At 49.9% G+C, this 17,469-nt stretch overlaps 6 protein-coding genes across 6 annotated transcripts; 1 reads left to right on the forward strand and 5 right to left on the reverse strand.

Annotated features, from left to right (window-relative positions):
- Positions 1 to 667: 667 nt before the first annotated feature.
- LTR84_011406 (uncharacterized protein) lies at positions 668 to 2,530 on the forward strand (the record flags this gene model as incomplete). Its single annotated transcript, XM_064854938.1, has 1 exon — positions 668 to 2,530. The coding sequence occupies one exon, from the start codon at positions 668 to 670 to the stop codon at positions 2,528 to 2,530; it is 1,863 nt and encodes a 620-aa protein (XP_064699932.1).
- Positions 2,531 to 3,640: 1,110 nt separating this feature from the next.
- Positions 3,641 to 4,790, reverse strand: LTR84_011407 (uncharacterized protein; the record flags this gene model as incomplete). Its single annotated transcript, XM_064854939.1, has 3 exons — positions 3,641 to 3,822; positions 3,883 to 4,336; positions 4,428 to 4,790. The coding sequence occupies 3 exons, from the start codon at positions 4,788 to 4,790 to the stop codon at positions 3,641 to 3,643; spliced, it is 999 nt and encodes a 332-aa protein (XP_064699933.1).
- A 387-nt stretch (positions 4,791 to 5,177) lies between these two features.
- Positions 5,178 to 6,055, reverse strand: LTR84_011408 (uncharacterized protein; the record flags this gene model as incomplete). The annotated part of the gene is made up of 3 exons (XM_064854940.1): positions 5,178 to 5,609; positions 5,729 to 5,918; positions 5,985 to 6,055. The coding sequence occupies 3 exons, from the start codon at positions 6,053 to 6,055 to the stop codon at positions 5,178 to 5,180; spliced, it is 693 nt and encodes a 230-aa protein (XP_064699934.1).
- Positions 6,056 to 6,988: 933 nt separating this feature from the next.
- LTR84_011409 (uncharacterized protein) lies at positions 6,989 to 9,514 on the reverse strand (the record flags this gene model as incomplete). The annotated part of the gene is made up of 1 exon (XM_064854941.1): positions 6,989 to 9,514. The coding sequence occupies one exon, from the start codon at positions 9,512 to 9,514 to the stop codon at positions 6,989 to 6,991; it is 2,526 nt and encodes an 841-aa protein (XP_064699935.1).
- A 607-nt stretch (positions 9,515 to 10,121) lies between these two features.
- LTR84_011410 (uncharacterized protein) lies at positions 10,122 to 11,092 on the reverse strand (the record flags this gene model as incomplete). The annotated part of the gene is made up of 2 exons (XM_064854942.1): positions 10,122 to 10,858; positions 10,921 to 11,092. 2 exons carry the CDS (start codon positions 11,090 to 11,092, stop codon positions 10,122 to 10,124), a joined length of 909 nt encoding a protein of 302 aa, XP_064699936.1.
- Positions 11,093 to 12,501: 1,409 nt separating this feature from the next.
- LTR84_011411 (uncharacterized protein) lies at positions 12,502 to 16,649 on the reverse strand (the record flags this gene model as incomplete). The annotated part of the gene is made up of 2 exons (XM_064854943.1): positions 12,502 to 13,368; positions 13,419 to 16,649. The coding sequence occupies 2 exons, from the start codon at positions 16,647 to 16,649 to the stop codon at positions 12,502 to 12,504; spliced, it is 4,098 nt and encodes a 1,365-aa protein (XP_064699937.1).
- Positions 16,650 to 17,469: the final 820 nt, after the last annotated feature.

Consider the following 17,469-nt stretch of genomic DNA (forward strand, 5'->3'; position numbering starts at 1 on the left):
AAAGGACGCACTACCTGTTAGTTTGTTTTACGGCCGCTTGGTCGTCCTCCCCCCCCCGGGGGGGGGGGGGGGGGACAAGAACGATCATGTCCAAGCCAGGCACCCTTGGCAGCTCTGACGATGGCGCAGAATACTAGATATCGAGGTCAGATGTATGACACCCTGAGAAGCACCCGAGGCCTGTTTCAGCCTAACCTGCCTGGTTTGACAGTCTGAGAGGTACATAGTCACGGCACCATAGGTTTGACCATAGATCTAGCCATATGGATGCAGAGATATACACGGCCAGTAGATATGATTGCAAACCAAGGTGCAAGCGAGTGCTACCCATAAATTGCGCTCGAGATGCGGACTTACGGAGTAGATATCTTAGGTAGGTACATACTGTAGGTACGAGTATATAATAGGTTAGGAAGCTCTTTCGTGACGATTTAGAGTCTTGGCATTAATTAGTGCAGTCCACTAGCTTGATGTGAATTAGTGCCGTTTGTCGCGCTCCCCAGATTCTTACTTTCCTCAGTCTGTCCCGATCATCGAATCAATTACAGACAATGAAACTAACCTCGACATATCAACCACTTTGACCTCAGCCTCAGTCAACACTTACTAAAATATCCCTCTTCATAACTCAACAAAAACACCCACTTGCGATCGTTTTTCGCCTATCATGTCCGACCCCCCTCGCGGCGTCCCAGCCCGGCGACGCTCCTCCGTCGCATATGATCCTGCCAGAGACACTTTCAAAGAACTACCTAATACCATTCCTGAAGACGCCATTGCCGAAGTGGACGAAGAACCAGCCCCAAATACGACCACCACGACTTCGAGTCCACCCAATAACCAAGCCTCAGGTGATCAAGGCCGAAAGCGAAGACGCTCAGCATCCGGTGAGAGAGAAGTGAGAGACAGGCGAGACAGAAACGGCACCAGTCACACCAATTCTCCCGTTTCCAAGAAGCGAAGGCCATCTACCTCACCTTCCAGAAGAGCTTTGAATTCGCCCAGGCCATCAAACAATAATATGGAGCGCGAGAAGTTTCCCCCCAGGGTTCCTGCGGATCTTCCTCGTATTCCACTGAAACCAAGAGAAGAGGGTGAAGTCTCAACGGCGAGTCGTGTTCCATCGGCTTACAGTCGTCGATCTGAACCAGAAGATCGCCGAAGAAATGGCAATTATCAACGTCGATCACGCTCTCCACGACGTCGCTCGCCCCACAATGCCTATTCACGCCGTTCTCCACCACGAGAGCGTCGCAGGTCTCCTTCACCCATTCGTGATTCTCCTCCTCGTGAGATAATTCGACCTGGCGGTGCTCGAGGTCGAGGTCGTAATGTCCTTGCAGAACAACAGCGACTTGCAGCTGAACGTGAGGCGAAACAGGCAGCCTTGTCCAATTCTCGCGGTGTTCAAGAAGTCTCCAATCAATTTTACAATGCACGCCCTGAATGGGTGAAAGAGCGCGGCAGGGATTGGCGCAGAAACGAGTCAAAGATCAAAGGACTACGGAGCTTCAACAATTGGATCAAGTCCACTTTGATTCATAAATTCAGTGCCGAAGAGAAAAAAGAGGTCGAAGAATTGGGATGGGGAGAGGAAGCCAAAGAACCAGAAGAGCAAAAGCCTTTACTGATACTAGATGTTGGTTGTGGAAAAGGAGGTGATCTAGGTAAATGGCAGCAAGCCCCTCAAAAGGTTGGCCTCTACGTCGGACTAGATCCTGCCGAGACCAGCATCTCACAAGCCCGTCAAAGGTATCAAGAAATGCGACGACAACGCCGTCCTATTTTTGATGCTCGCTTTGTTCCCCAAGACTGTTTCGGTGCATGGATTGGCGATGTTCCAATTGTTCGAGAGGTGGGCATCGATCCTAATGCGGGCAGTGGCCAGCCTAGTCGTTGGGGTGGCGGTGGATTCGATGTGGTTGCTGCAATGTTCACCATGCACTATGCATTCGAATCAGAAGAGAATGTGAGGATGATGTTACGCAACGTTGCCGGCAGCTTGAAGAAGGGAGGTCGCTTCCTTGGGGTGGTTCCCAACAGCGATGTTTCTGCAGAACGCATCAGGAAATGGTTTGCAGATAAGAAAGCAAAGGAAGGAGACGCCCCTGACGGTGAATCCAAGAACGCAGAGAAAGAAGAAGGTGAAACTGAGGACGGTCCATCCTGGGGCAACTCCATCTACAACGTCCGCTTTCCGAATGACCCACTCCGTCCTTTACAGGCAGATGGTGGTTTCCGACCCCCATTCTCATGGAAATACACCTACTGGATGGCTGAGGCAGTCGATGTGCCGGAGTTTGTCGTTCCGTGGGAAGCCTTCCGTGCTATTGCAGAGGGATTCAATCTTGAACAGCGTTATCGCAAACCATTCCCCGAGGTCTTTGAGTCCGAGAGAGGAAACAAAGAACTGATGCAGCTGGCCGTCAGGATGCGTGTGGTAGAATATGAGGGTGGTCCAAAGATCTTGAGTCCTGAGGAAGAGGAGGCGGTTGGCTTTTACCATGCCTTCTGCTTCGTCAAGGTGTGATTTGAGGAAGCAATCAGGTCGCAGCGACTATCTCTCCACTTTCCTCATGCTTGTTCGCCAAGACGGATCGAGGAGCCAAGTCACTACTTGGGAGGATAGCATGTCCTCTCCAAGAGCGTGCTGGACGGTCTTGACCTCGAATAGAACGAGAGATCATCAAGGGGTACGGTCAAGACATTTTCACTCGTGATGAGATTGCATGGACGGTATCTTTCGTGACTCGATCTTTACTTCACATGGCCTGTCGCGCTGGAAGCTATTCATTCCTCAAAGACCGAAACTGATCGAGAAACACTAGCTAGATGTACACTAGAGGCAGCAGATTACCGAGTACTGCTCATCAAAAACAAGATTTTCCTTCATATCTTTGTGAAGTTTCACGTAGTTACCTATTCAATCGGTATTAAAGTGGTATCTGTAGCGGTCCGATCTAGGTACTCGTTATAAAAATACATTCACATCGCACCGTCACCGTCACCGTCACTGTCAATCCCCTTCCCTTCAATCTGTTGGCTATCAAGAATCGATCGTTTGAAAAACAAAACCCATCACGACGTCTGCATGGAAAGCGCTAAGAGAGGGGGTGTTGACAACCGAACATGACGCAAGGACAAATCGAACCAATGAACGGATAACCGAACGACCAAAAAGAGTAGCAGCATTCATGATGCTGAGATTGGAATTGCTTCAGGTAGGGAATAGATCTGTCTGATTCTTTCGGATCATTATCTGGGGGAAGAAACAGATCTCGTCTCGTCGAAGCCCGGCTAGCGAGCCATTTCCCATTCCGTTGCATTTACCTCACGGCCTCTTGCCTACCTACAAACCAGCCAGAGGGATAGCTTGTTTGTATAGGCCCTCATTCTATATAAAATTGCATCGCTTTTTGTTCATACAGTTTCCCTTGGTCCGCTTTTCTCTAACTTCCAACAGATGAATGATGATCTCCCCGGTCTTGGCTCTACTCGGCTCAGTCTCGAGAAAAAAGAATATTCCCGAATAATGCTGGGGGATCGAGACAGCTCGGCAGGGGCCAATCTTACTATGAGCTTTGGGCCTGCGACCTGCTATCATCCTTCGAGTGGCGCGCACACACACAAGCCTTTACCACTAGAAGGGTGGAAGCCAGAATGGATACCCGCCGTTCTTGATGCGGAACACGCTCATCAGGAAACTGTACATGCCGAAAAGCACGGTCGCCCAGATGATGACGGCGACCTGCTGCGTTCGAGAATCTTTGATGCGTGGTACGCGCAGGGCGAGGTTGATGGCTGCGAATGCCAGTAATGCGTCTGCGAGAAAACATTAGTATAAACCACACCCTCGTGGAAATTCTGCGTATTGAAACTCACACATCGCAGCGACAATCTGCGTCTCCATGCCAAATTGATTCGAGAACCCGCCCGCAAAGTAACTGATCCCACCGCGCCCATTGCCCGCGATGTACGGCACTCGCCGGATGTGGTTGAACATATGGCCGGAGGTGAAGAGTAGGATGAGAATGAGAGAGATGCCAGCCCAGAGGTTTCGGTTCTGGATTATGGGTAGGATATAGGGATATGCGACGGTGATGAAGGTAAAGAGACCGAGCAGGATCGTCACGGTTGCGCCAATACGCCCGTAGTTGATCGGTCGGTTCACACCTGGGTAGTCTCCGCCAGGCAGTTGTCGTAGGATCCAGCTGTGCACGCCCTCGGCGGTCTGGGGACCTAGGAAATCGAAGCGTACGGGCGAGCCGTCGGGTTTGGCACCTGTGCCGACTGTGGGTGGGAAGAAGAGTAGGACTGGAGCCGTTTGCAGTTGGAGCTGGAGTGCAAAGTTAGGAATGATAGATCTTAACACAGTCGAGACAGTCCGTATGTAATCCCAGTATCTGGTATCGCTTCTGCTGACGTACCTTCATGAATACATTCCTCCCATTATCGAAATCAATGGTGCTGAACAGGACACGATGCTGGCCCTTCCGATCCGCCTTCTGCCAACTATTGCCAATGATCTTCCACTCGAGATCGAAGTCCCGGCAGATCTTGCATGCATATTTGGCGTCCCGCGCCGTCAGCAGCACGGCCAGCGAGTAGTCCCGCGGTGCGACCGTCAGGTCATTGTATGCCTTCTCGTCGAGTTCGAAAGGTGCGGATGACGCTTGCTTGCCTAGGTATGTGTCGAACTTGCTGGACGAGGCGGAGGCACCCTTTTTCGCGGCGGTGACCGCGGAGCTGAGCGTCAGCGCAGTCAAGGCCAGGAACTTGAACAAATGCATCGCTGGATGGGGTGGTCGGTGATGGGAGGGGGAAATGGGTGTTGAGGGAGACTCTGGCAGTTGGATGCATGTCCAGTCAGTGAGTGTCAAGTGGCCTCAAAGGACCATGTCTTGGCATGCATAATCTTATTTCCGATAAGACCGACATGTTGTATGTGGGTTATCAACTTGGACGTGAAGTTGTTGTCTTCTTAGTCCTATTACGATAGAAAACCCATGGGATATTATCAGACTTCCTACACCATATAATGAGCGTCAATTTCTATACTGTATGTTTTCTTATTCTACCTTCCTCCACTTGACCATTCCCCCCTGCCTAAGACCCTGACTTTCTCCTTTCCTCCTCGTCGTTAAGAGGACCCTAAGGCTTCACCTCAACCTGCCCATCTAGAGAGGCGAAACGGCGTCCTTGTAGTTGACATCACGTTGTGGCCAATGACCAGTAAGAACCATCCATTGGGCCAAAGACTCATCGCCTCCCCAATATTTTTGCGCAAAGGCTGCCATTAGATCATTGCCGTTGAGCAAAGTGCCACTAGTCCACATTTTTCCATCTTGGTGCCATCGCTTCTCGTGCCACTCGGTGTCTTGGGATAACTGCTTCGCGATCGGGAGAAGTGGTCGGGGAGCCGTTGCAGATAGACCTTTGAGAATACCCGCTTGCAGGGGTGCTTGGATGCCGCCGCAAATGGCAATGAAAGCGCTGCTGCCTTCATAGGATTTGCGGATGTATGCTAGTTCCGTCTCGTTGGGCGTGTATTTAAAGTCATGGGCGCCCATGATGACGATGTCCAGGGGTGGAGAAGTTGTAAAGTCATCCTATAATGGGGAGCACCGTTTCTCAGTACATTTGATCTCACAATACGAAATATGCGCTTTCATAAGTGCTGCGTATAATACCAAGGCACAATAATAATGTTTAGCTGGCCAACACTAACCGTTGGAGTGATGTTAAGACCTCCAGTCAGCTTGGTCGGGACCTTTTTCTCGCTGACCCAATGAAAGTTCATGTCAAGTGCCTGGGCCTTGAGTTTCGGGTCAATGAACTTCTCATCCCAATCGTCCAAGCACTGATGGGACAATGAGTACAGCATATCGATTGGGGCAACGTCTAGGATCTCAGTTGTGCTGCAGTTCGATCATCATGTTAGCTGTCACCGTCCTGGGTGGGATTGTGGGATTGGATTGGCATACCCTCCCATTAGGAGAACTCCAACCTCGATGGGTCGATTAGGCTTGCTGAGATCAAGTGGTGCGGTGGACATGGTGGCCTCTTGAGTTGAAATCGTGTGGCAATTCCAAAGTTCTGCTAGTGTCGATTTGAGTTGAAGTTTGACAGAATTGTAGTAAGTGAGTTGATAACAATCGAGAAGGCATGTCTCCTGGTTTTATAACCACAGACAGAGGCTCAACCCAGACCCTTGCTCTGCTGTCTGCAATACTGCTATTCTCGGAGAGACATAATGTGTGTCGCTCTTCACAGCCTGAGCAATTTCATTCCCGACCAAATGATGCATGGAGTCTCCGCTCATAAGCCTACTCTGTTGCACGCATCACTGTTTGAGCAAGTTTTGGTCTGTTCTTGGAATGCCTCTCGAGCCAGTTGCATGCCAAAGAACTCTTCTGCCTGTGCACCACCTGCCTCTGAGGCGTGTCAGGATCTCAAGACAACATTATCTCGACGCGGGGAATGTGCAGGTGGGTGGCTTTTGACCTTCAATGGGACCTTCGCCTAGGGCGAAATGCGCGAGCCTCGTCGAGAAATTGTGGATCCGTCGCCCAATTGAGATGGATTGCCCAGTAAGGAATGGCGCCGGAAGAATATCTGTCCAGAAAGTGGTACCTGCATTCGTCCGACAGGGGTGGCGCCTATGCTTGAGCAATCGGAGATCGAGATACCCATCTAAGCGCCGCGCTCGCGGCTCTTCGCGTTTATGTCGAGCTCAACTGTCGAATCATTCCCGGTTGGTCTTGATTTCAATTTCACAACTCCGCTTCCGAGGTGTACACAGCAGGAGAGACATCTGAGCATGATAGGCACTCTCGTTTAATCCTCGTACGTCCAGATCGTGTACCCACATACGAAACACCATGCCGAGAAGTGTCATTCCGGTACTTGGGTTCAATCCTCAGATGAGCGGCAGAATAAAAGATAGAGGTAGTAGCAGAGGAACATATGCATGTCCTTTGCGAGAGGTTCATCTAAAATTGTATTTGGCGAGGTGTTTGTCTAGAAGCTTCAGACTTACGGGTTTGACCAGGAATTCGTCTGATCCCGCTTCCACCGAGCGAAGACGATCATTCCGTGAATCCTGACCTGTGATTATGAAAATCTTTGATGGGGGCAAGGCATTGGCGGCTTCAAACGCTCGGATCGAAGTACACGCTTCTAGCCCACCACAGACAGGCATTTGGAGGTCCATTAATATAAGGTTTATTGGACTTGTATCAGTTTCCTGGGCCATTTTGAACTGGTCAATTGCTTCCTGTCCATTTGTTGCCAGTAGATATGGGATAGCTCTCTTCTCGCAATACATTCGGAGGACTTTAAGATTGATGGCATTATCGTCTACCAGAAGAGCTCTTGGTGATGTAGGGGTTTTCCCGACAATTTGAGTTGTAAGAGTAAGTGAGCAGAGGGTTGGGATTGGGTCACTTTCCGTGCTGATGGTGCTCGCTTGCAACTGTGATGTCGCATTTCGCTGCGCTGAGTCTTCATTTTCGAGATACTTCTCAGGCACAGTTTCTTTCGTCACAAAAACCAAGTCTGGAATCTCGATCAGGAAATGAGATCCTGTCCCAACCTCCGATGACACAAGACGAATCGCACCACCCAATAGGTGTGCCGCCTTAACTGCCAATGTAAGACCAAGTCCTACTCCATTTTGGTGAATCGAGATCGAACCCTTCTCAAAAGGCTGGAAAATCCGCGCGCGATCAGCGGACGGAATGCCAGAACCGGTATCGAGAATTTCGAATTGCAAGGTTGAGCTTTCTGAGCCTGCAGACACTCTGATTGTAATGCTACCAGATGTTGTTGCCTGCAACGCGTTCACAATAAGTGGCTGGAGAGCGTCTTGGAGAATGCCGGCGTCAATCATGACCAGGTCTCTTTCTGGGGCCAATCTTACTTCAAAAGATAACATGACATCGGAATTGAGAGGTTCCGAAATTGATTCTCGCAGGCGATCCATGACATCCTTTTCCAGGAGATGAAGATCATATAATGTTGGTTTCAGGTCGTTAGCCATATTTCGAGACCAGGAGTTGAATTTGAGTAAATCGTTGACGGTGGCCATCAGTTGAATTCCTGACTGTTGGATTGTCCCCACATGTGCCAAAGCCGATTCTTGAATGGATCTTTGTAGTTCTTGACCCGTCGTAGTGGACATTCCTGGAGATGCCAAAACTTCTCCGAGTAATTCACTGGAAGCAAGCAGTCCATGAATAGGTGTTCTTAGTTGGTGAGTAATGCCACGCAAAAAAGCCTCTTTGGCGAGTAAGGCCTCCTGGAGCTCTCTTCGATGGATAGAATCAGTCATGATTTGGGCGCATGTTTCGATGAACCAGGCATCATAGTCGTCAAAGACATGTTGGATATTGCAAGAGGCAACCACCACGAAGACATTGAAATGTCCACATTTGCCCACTATTGAACGGACCGTTTGCTTGGAATGTAATTTGGCATGGTTTAAAGTCTGGATCAATTTATAAATCAGGGCAGTATCCTCCCAAAGACCGGCTCTTACAGCCTTAAAGTTGATCTTCAAATCTCCGCCTAAAGATACAGCGTGCTCTTGGGAGGTTTGTATTGTTACAGAGGCATCAGGGTAAAAGGATTGGATCAATGCGATGAGTCGATCTTTAAGGTCCGTTTCCGAGATATCGGTTGCTTCTTTCAGCTTCAGCAAGAGTTCCAACTTTTGTTCTTTTTCTCGGATCCGATTTTGTCGTAACGTATCGACGAGCTCCATGGTGATGATTTCGGCAAATCGTACTAAGGATGATTTCTGGTCTTCATTCAGTGGCTTTTGTACCGAACTGGAAGCAATGCACAAAGAACCAAGGGCCACCTCTTCACCACTTTCTGTTTTGATTCGGAGCTGCGTTCCAGCGTAGCTGCGCAAACCGCCAATGGCGACATAAGGGGAGGACTTGAAGCGCCAGTCGGCTTCCATATTGGGGATGGAGAAGACGGTGCCGGGTGCTTGATTGATGGTATGTGAGCATGGGCTTTCTCTTCTAGGTAGCATTGCCAGGGGCATATTTATGGCAGCCAGTCTAGTAAAGACTGCTTCGTCAACCAACCCGACGAGGGCGAACTCCCATCCCATGAATTTCTGGACAATGGTGAGAAGCCCCTGTATTTTTGACATCAAGACATGGTTCTTGGTAATGAGTCTGGTGTAGTACCAGAGGAGGGTCAAACGCAGGCACTCGTTATGGGACAGGTAAGGAAATAGGTAGGGATCGTTGAAAGCCTCTGGTTGCGGAGGAGCAACGGCATCCACCGTCGTCGCAGTTGTCTCGTCTCCATAACAGAAGTGACGGAGGGCATGGTCGAACTCGATGAGAGGTTTGTTGGAGTTCAAGGGATCCAAGATTGCGGATATCTCAGTTGGGTGATCCGAGAGTTCATGATGGGAATCTGATGTCGTGCCTGTTGCCGCCGAAGAGTTGGCCGTGGGGAAAAAAGAGGCGGGCACCGCCTGTGGCTTTGTCATATTGAAGTCAGCAACTCACGTGCACCGACAACCAGGGGTGGTCTTGCTAAACACATCCTATGAAACGGTTAAGAGTGTCTTGATGATTACAGAGACATGAGGCAGCCTGAGAGCGATACGGATCAACAAGTACATAGAGTTTTATTCGGAAGATAAGAACAAGTCGGAATGACCTTCAAGGTTCGGTCCCGTGAAAAAAAGACTTTCAGTTTCTCAGGGGCCCCGCGTGTGCCACCACCACATGGCGGAACACGAAGTACGCTGGTCTGGACGCAACTCTCATAGCATTGCAGGTCTAGACTTGCAAAGTTCTCGGCTGTCATCTCCGTTGATCTGGAAGATTTCTCCAGGTACGAATACTGGTCAAGGATAGCAAAATCCTCGCGAGCTGTCCGCTTCTCGAAAATTGCTGATTTCATAGAATTAATTTATATCCAATTCTACATAAAGGGTTTGCCAGGTTGGTCCTCCCCCATTCCAACGCCTTGCTCATGCCACTGCGCAGATAGATTGGATTGATCTCGGTGACATGGCATTTTCCAATCTTTAACCTCCCTTCTCTAGCACATCGCAGATTCATAGCCACAATGAATGGAAAGCGGTTATGCTACTTCTGCAAGTGGGGTTGGTGAGAAGAAGCTGGAGAAGGCGATTGTTGATATCCAGGGCTACCATTCACAGTGGGCCTGGGCTCCAGATCGTCCATTCCGTAGACCTCCTTTGGTCGGATCATGGTAGGGAACCACCAGAGCAGTGCCGCCATGACAAGGCTCATGAGCGCTGCATCAAACACATAAAGTGGCCATTCATGTGACAACAGATACCCATCGCGCCCGAGACCATACTCGACGACACGGAACAGATTTCGAACCATGATCAACAGACTGACACCGTAGAGCACATGCAGCATCGTTTGCCATTGGATCTCCGGGCGTGTTGATTTCGGCGTCGGCTGCTTACGGATGCGCGAGTGGAAGATCAGCGCGACGATGATGAACAGTCCGAACAGCACAATCTGCAGAGCTAGACCGGCCAGGATGACGTATTTGCCCAAGTTGGCTTTTGTCTTGTCGTTGTCTGCGCTCGACAGAATTCCACCGCCTCCGCCTTGAACAAAAAAACACAGGACATCTCCAGCCACAAATATCTTGGTCAGCCGCGTCGGTCGGATTGGGGAGAGAGCATCGCCTTGGATGGCACGAACAGTTCGCCCGAGGATCATGTAGATGGTGGCACTGAAGATAGCGGGCGCAATGAGGATCAAGACCGTCTGCAGGATATAAGTGATCCTGACGCATGGGTCGTTGTGGCCTGTGATGCGAATGACGAAACCCACGATTTCAACTGTTTGAAGATTAGAAGAGTGAACCCCAATTGTGCAGGGAAATCCAGGAGCAAGGACTTACATCCACCACCGACGACGAGTGCAGTCAGGAACCATTGCCTCGATCTGATCATGCGGAACACGTGGCCGGCAGTCAGAGCGGCGAAGATGACGGCGAAGATGACGGCCGCGACAATCGATGGCTCATACTCGTATAAGTTGAGCTTTCCATTCTCGCAGTAAGTTCGTCCCATTCTCAATGCTGAATGAAGATTCGTGACGCTTTAGTAGGTATCACACGGTGAGGGACTAGTGGAAAGCCTGTGGCCGATGAAAGGAGCTGGCAAGAGAACTGACAGGCAGAAGAAAGTAAAGTCTCGCTCTGACAATGAGATGATGATTTCCAATCCCAAGGTCCTAGAAAGACGTCGGCGAGGGTCGTGTTATAAGCAGAAACAAAAAGCAGAAACTTCAGAAACACTTTATAACCCGCGGGAAACACCAACAGAGCAACAGCCTTCACCAGGGTGCCGAAGTACTTGCGAGCGACATTACCTGCAGACTGCAATACGCGGATACCGGCTGCCTCGTCATACGGAGCCACTCCTCGAGGCACAGGGCACCACAGCCTCGCGAGCATCAGGCCTATGTCTGCAGCAGTGGCAGTGCAATATCAGATACCATAGCGTACAAGTCAACTGTACGTGACCGGCTCACAGAGTAGATGCAGCCATCCAAAGCAAACGGACGCGATGGTGCGGCTCTTGCTGGAGAGGACCTGGCGAAACCGCCAGGCACCACTGATTCGGCCGCGCATGATTGGGTAAGGCTAGCATCCACCACGAAGGACCAAGAGGCTGTTCGCACGAGGTAGCATATACACATAGGAAGCCATTCAAATATCGACACATGAAAGCGAGACAACGGTTCGACCAACACCATCCTACGGGGTACCCTCGTTTCCGCGAGGCTGTGCTTCGATCCAATGTAGCCTAGGGAGCCAGATACGGTCCAATCATCGAGACGACCGTGGTCATCATGCACCTGCATGTTAGCCGAGTACGACGGAAAGGACCTCTATACGCGGATAGATCTTTCGTTCCCGCTATGTACGGATACATGGGCGATGATGACAGGGTGAGTACTAGATACATGTGGACAGTACCTACTCGGCAGGTTCGCCTGTATGCACAATAATGAGGCTCAAGGGGGGTTCCCACCCGGTGATTATTCTGGGGAGGCCTCGCCTCGCACTGGCATTTTATTGAGGCATGCATACCCACTGGGACGCAAAACATCCGCATAGTGGATGGATCCCCCTTTCCTCACGAACTGCTGTCAAATTCTAGCACTCATGAGTGAAAATAGAAACAACTCACGCTGCAAACGCACGGTAGAGGCCAGACGCAAGATCAGATCAGAGTTCAAAATCTTTTCGAGAGGGAGCTATACATCGGCACTTAACATACTCGTCCATGGACACACACGTGTTCAGTTCATCGTCATACCTATTCATATCGCTTTCACACATTTCCTTACTGCACACACAGAGACGCTCGATTCAGAACACTGGGCAGTACCCGCTCCCGTTTCCCCGTTTCCGCATCAAGCAAGCATGCAAGTCAATCAAGAATAACAAAAAAACAGCGCCCGTAGCCAACGGTCAGCCGAAAGTAGCGGTATCCCGACTACTGATCATCTCACCATACCTGCCTCTCTGCAGTGTGGTGTCGTACGCACTGAGCACGCGCATCTGCTGGCCACCTTCGTCGCCGGCCGAAAACGCATAGCCGCGCTGTTTGCGCATGCGCTGCACCTGCCGGACCTTGCGCACGGCTTTCTGGAACTGCTCCATGCGCGGCCGGTAGTCCTGCACGTTGTATTTCTGGATCTCCTGCACGTGGTGGTACGCTTGCGGGTAGTACATTCTCTTGGCATATTTCCATGCGAAGTCTCGGATTAGACACACCGGTGGCAGGACCAGGCACATCGCGTAGAAGACTGGTGAGGTGAACATTTTGGGGATGATGCCTTCGAGTTCGGTCGAAAATCCTTTCCCAATGTTGGGTGCCGCGTATGCGTATGCCGGGAGGAATATGAGCCAGATGATGAAGGATCCGGGGATGGCCAGTACGGTGTATTTGGTCCAGACGTTGGTGATCAGTGCTGCCTTACCCAGAACGACAAGCAGAATGGCGGTATAACTGCTCGTACCCCAAAGCCAATGGCCTCCGATCTGACCGTTCGAGAGGATCAGGTCCTCGTAGAAAAAGTATGATGAGAAGATGTACGCGAGGATTGAGTGGTAGAAGCCGTTGCCAACCCACGACCAGAATGAATGCATCTTGAAAAACACTCCTTTCTGCGTCAACTGATACAATTGTGGGTATCGATCTAGAAGGCGAGCAGAGATGAATTGGTCAAAGATACCCATTGCGAAGGGAGGAAGCACAGTGAAGAAGACATTGTAGAAGGACAACGTCCATGATTCGTAAATGACTTGGCCGGAAAATGCGTTTTGGAATGAGTACTGAAAGAGGTCAGTAAAGGCAAGCAAAAGTCAACATGATTTCGACTTACCCAAAATTGTGTCATGAACATTGCAATGTTCTTGTAGAATGAGTACAGAATGACCTTGCTGATTCTTTGATAGCTCCATGCACCATGGACGAGAAGCAATTTTCTCAGGTATCGGAACTGCCCGATGGCAACATCTGCACTACGTGCAGCTTGCAGACCCTCCACACCACTGATACCGACACCGACGTGAGCGGCTTGAATCATGGAAACATCGTTGGCACCATCGCCAATGGCAAGAAGAATGGCTTTTAGATGCCGCTTGACAAGTTTGACAACGAGAGCCTTTTGCAAGGGTGAGACACGGCAACAAACCACAGCTTTGCACATGACGGCCAGATCAAGGAACAATTTCTCCATGTCCTTTTCCAAGGCAAAGGTCAAAGACTTCCCGTCAATGACAAGAGCCATAACCTCGTGTTCTCCAGATTTGGCTTGATTGCGCACGGCGTCTAGTTTCTTTTGGAGGTTGTTCCTGGTATCGGTCGCATTCTCTTCGTTGACAATCAATAAAGTCATCTCTTCACTGATTAATTTGCAACTCATGCCAATGTTGATGGCAGTCTCTTGTCTATCACCGGTGAGAACCCATACCTTGATTCCGGCAGTCTGGAGTGTATGGATTGTGTCTGGAACTCCGTCTTGGAGGCGATCCTCGATGGCTGTTGCTCCCAGCAAAAACAAATCATGCTCGATAATTTCTGCCGCTTTGTCCAATTCTTCAGCACGGTTGCCACCTACAGTGGTAGCTGCCTTGTCGAATATCTGACGCCATGTCTGGTATTCTTGTTCCGGTACTTCACGCATCGCGAGACACAACGTTCGCAGACCTTCCGTGGCGTAATCTTCAAGTTGCTGTAAGGTGATATCCACGATAGGATTGTCTTTGGCCAGCCTTTCCAAGATGACTGTATCGGCACCTTTGCAGTATATTCTGATTTTGCCATCGGGACATCTGAAAATAGTTGACATACGTTTTCTCGTGGAGTTGAATTCGCACACGGCGAGTAGCTCGTACTCGAACTCTTGTCCCTCCACTTGGATAATGACTGACCGCGGTTTTCTGGCAACGAACTTGTATCCTAACTGTACAGCACCTTCAACGAGAGCGCCTTCATCGGGTGACGCCGCCTGGTATTTGATTTCAGACTTTTCATCCTTTCTTTCCGGGATAACAGTATGGCACACTGCCAACAGTGCCAAGAAATGATGAATAGCCGTTGCACTGGGGTGGCTTTTGAGATTTTCTCGTAGCTGTTTGAAATCATGAACACCGCTGGTATCATCTGGACCGTTCGCCCTTCTATCTTCTGGCACCACCCCAGCATATTGCAGTCCACCAATAGTACATTGTTTGAACTCCATGATATTGCAGGTCAAGGTGCCAGTCTTGTCGGAAAAGATATACTCTATTTGTCCCAACTCTTCAACTAGTGATGAGGTTCGACAAACAGCCGGCGTGTCCGTATCTGGAAAGTAGATGTCTAGGTCGTTGTTGATGAGGAACGCCTGATAATACTTGACCAATTCTATCGTCACAAAGAGTGAGATAGGGACCAGATTGGAATAGAGGACCCAATATGTGAAGATGTCCAAAAAAAATTGGGAGGCCACGTTGAAGCTGCCATAGTACAGATAAGTCAATTTCGTGCCGGCTCTCAGTCTGACAATGATGTCACCAACTGTGCTGATAGCACTGAGTACCAGAAGAATCACGACCAGCATGAGAATTTGTCGATTGAGCATTCGCTCAACATTTGTACGTTTGATGGGCGTTGCAGTTGCATTCCGCATCAGTTTAGTTTCATGACCAGTAAAGACCACCAGGCCGTGGACCCATGGTGTATTTCTCAAGGTGGCACCACGGAGTAATAATTGTTCGGGATTTAATGGAAGTTCTTTTTCTCCACCGCCTCCTCCACCTAGCATACTCAGAGTCGCTTCGTATGTATACAAACTGCTGTTGGGTTGTTCCGAGCGAACACGGCCACCGAGTCTTCCCAGGTCCGCTGGACTGACGAGATGAGCAGTTTCAGGGATGGCTTGCTTGATCTTCAAGTTGGTCTCGCCATCCAAATTGGCGGTCTCGATATAGCACAGACCTTCTGGTTCTGAACTTGCTAATAGGACCAAGTCGGCTGGGAATGGCTCCTCGGACTCCACTCGAACAATGTCTCCGACAGCAACATTGATCCACTTGGTGTCGACAAAATCCGAACCCTTTAGAACTTGCGCTCGAGAGTCATTGAGACTTTTGTCGGATGTTTTTCTCTTGTTATCCTCCACCAATTCTTTAATGGCTGACACCAAGAGCACGATGCCTAGGGGTACAATGGTTGTAAATCGATTGGTTGGAGAGACGTTGGGGATTTGTTGGAGGACCGCGGTGAAAAGGAAGAATAGATTGGCGTATTTTGAGAATTGTTCGTACAAAAATTTGGGTAAGAAAGTGGCGACATTGTATTTGGCGGTGGAAACATGATTGTCCACCCATCTATTGCCGGCATTGACGGGAGAATTGTTGAGATGGATAATTCGGGGGCCGAGAGAAGCAGGGTCGACCTTCTTTCTTCCAAACATGGCTTTGACATTGTCAAAGCTGAAGCTTTTCTTCTCTTGCGGAGGTAAGGTCGACTCAGTGCCAGCGGTATTAGCTCTGGCTCTGTTTCCGGATTCCGTCAAAGGTAAGTTCATGTCGGAGTAGTTGCTGTCTCTCATTCCTAGGGCCCCTTTGGCCCTGTCCATAATACCATTCATAGACATCAAGCTGCTGCGAGTTCGACCATGGTGTCCAACAACCTGCACTCCACCGCCGGGGATATGTTCATCAGCGGTATCAGCATCGTCGTAGTATTTGTATCCCGGCTCTTCCCCAGGATAATCATCAGCATCGCCATATTTCGAGTAGTTGTGGAGGTCAGAGGTCTGTGAATAATTTCTGGAGCCATCAGACATGAAAGGTGCATTGAAATGTCGACTTGAACCTGTGGCTATCGGTTGTTGCGCATGGTCTGGGGCTGGTGCCCTGCCTCCGCCAACAAAGTCATCGTAACTTGTCGAAGGTCTCGGTTGGGCTTCATCTGAATCATCGATGTTATATGTGTGTAATAGTTGGGAATCGTCAACAGGAGGTCGTTGCCCTGAACTGTAAACGGGAGCGGGATTACCCAGGTCCAGGAGATGATCTTGATTGTAGTTGCTGGATGTCGGAGGCGCATTCGGCCGCCCGGCCATTTCTCAAAGCACCCAACTGGTTATGAGGATGAGAAGGGATTCGAAGTCATCAGCGATTGATGGAGAGTATGTAGTGATGGTCCGATTGAGCTGGAGGTTTAGGTTGTGGTGGTGCGCAGGAAGGATAGGTGTAGGGACGGGGCGGAGACTGAGGATGTCAGCGTTACTGTTACTGCAACCAAAGAATGCGGTGCCTGTGATACTCAGTCTTGTGGTGGACGAGGGACTCCGTAGCACTTAGCCTGCGGGCTCTAGCCCTCCGTACTCTGGAGGTGGTTGGGTTACTTGAGTTTAGTGGGAGGCGTTCTCACTAGGCGAAGTCAAGTTGTGTGCAAGTGCCAAACTAAGGGCTTACTGGCCAGTCTCGGCGTCCGGGTGACGGTTCTAGCGCCCGCAAAGCCCTTAAAACTGAACTCCGGGCTGAAGCTGAGCTACAAAGGGCTGAGGGACCTAAAAGGACAGCCAAAAAGTAAAAGTGGCAAGGTGAAAGAAGGTGCCCAGGTGGTTTCAGGCTGCCAACGGTGCTTAAACCACCACTCGAAACACCACCCATTTTGGATCGCTCCACAGCTAAATTATAACATCCGCTCTGAGTCTCCGTGAACACTCAAGTTCTTAGAAATTTTGCTGGAGCCTAAACCAACAAAACCCGACATCAAATCCAAGAACGAAGCCACCTTCTTCAGCTTTTGCTCTGTCCACTGAGAATGCTTATCACAGGAGTGAATTTCACCTAGTCCCTTGGGATCCAGGTCAGATTCGTCATCCTGCTGCAAAATCCCTTCTCATCGTATTTAAATAGATCATCCTGAGACGAACA

Source organism: Exophiala bonariae (genome assembly GCF_035927105.1).
Source record: "Exophiala bonariae strain CCFEE 5792 chromosome Unknown scaffold_57, whole genome shotgun sequence".
In the NCBI taxonomy this organism is placed as follows: Eukaryota; Fungi; Ascomycota; class Eurotiomycetes; order Chaetothyriales; family Herpotrichiellaceae; genus Exophiala; species Exophiala bonariae.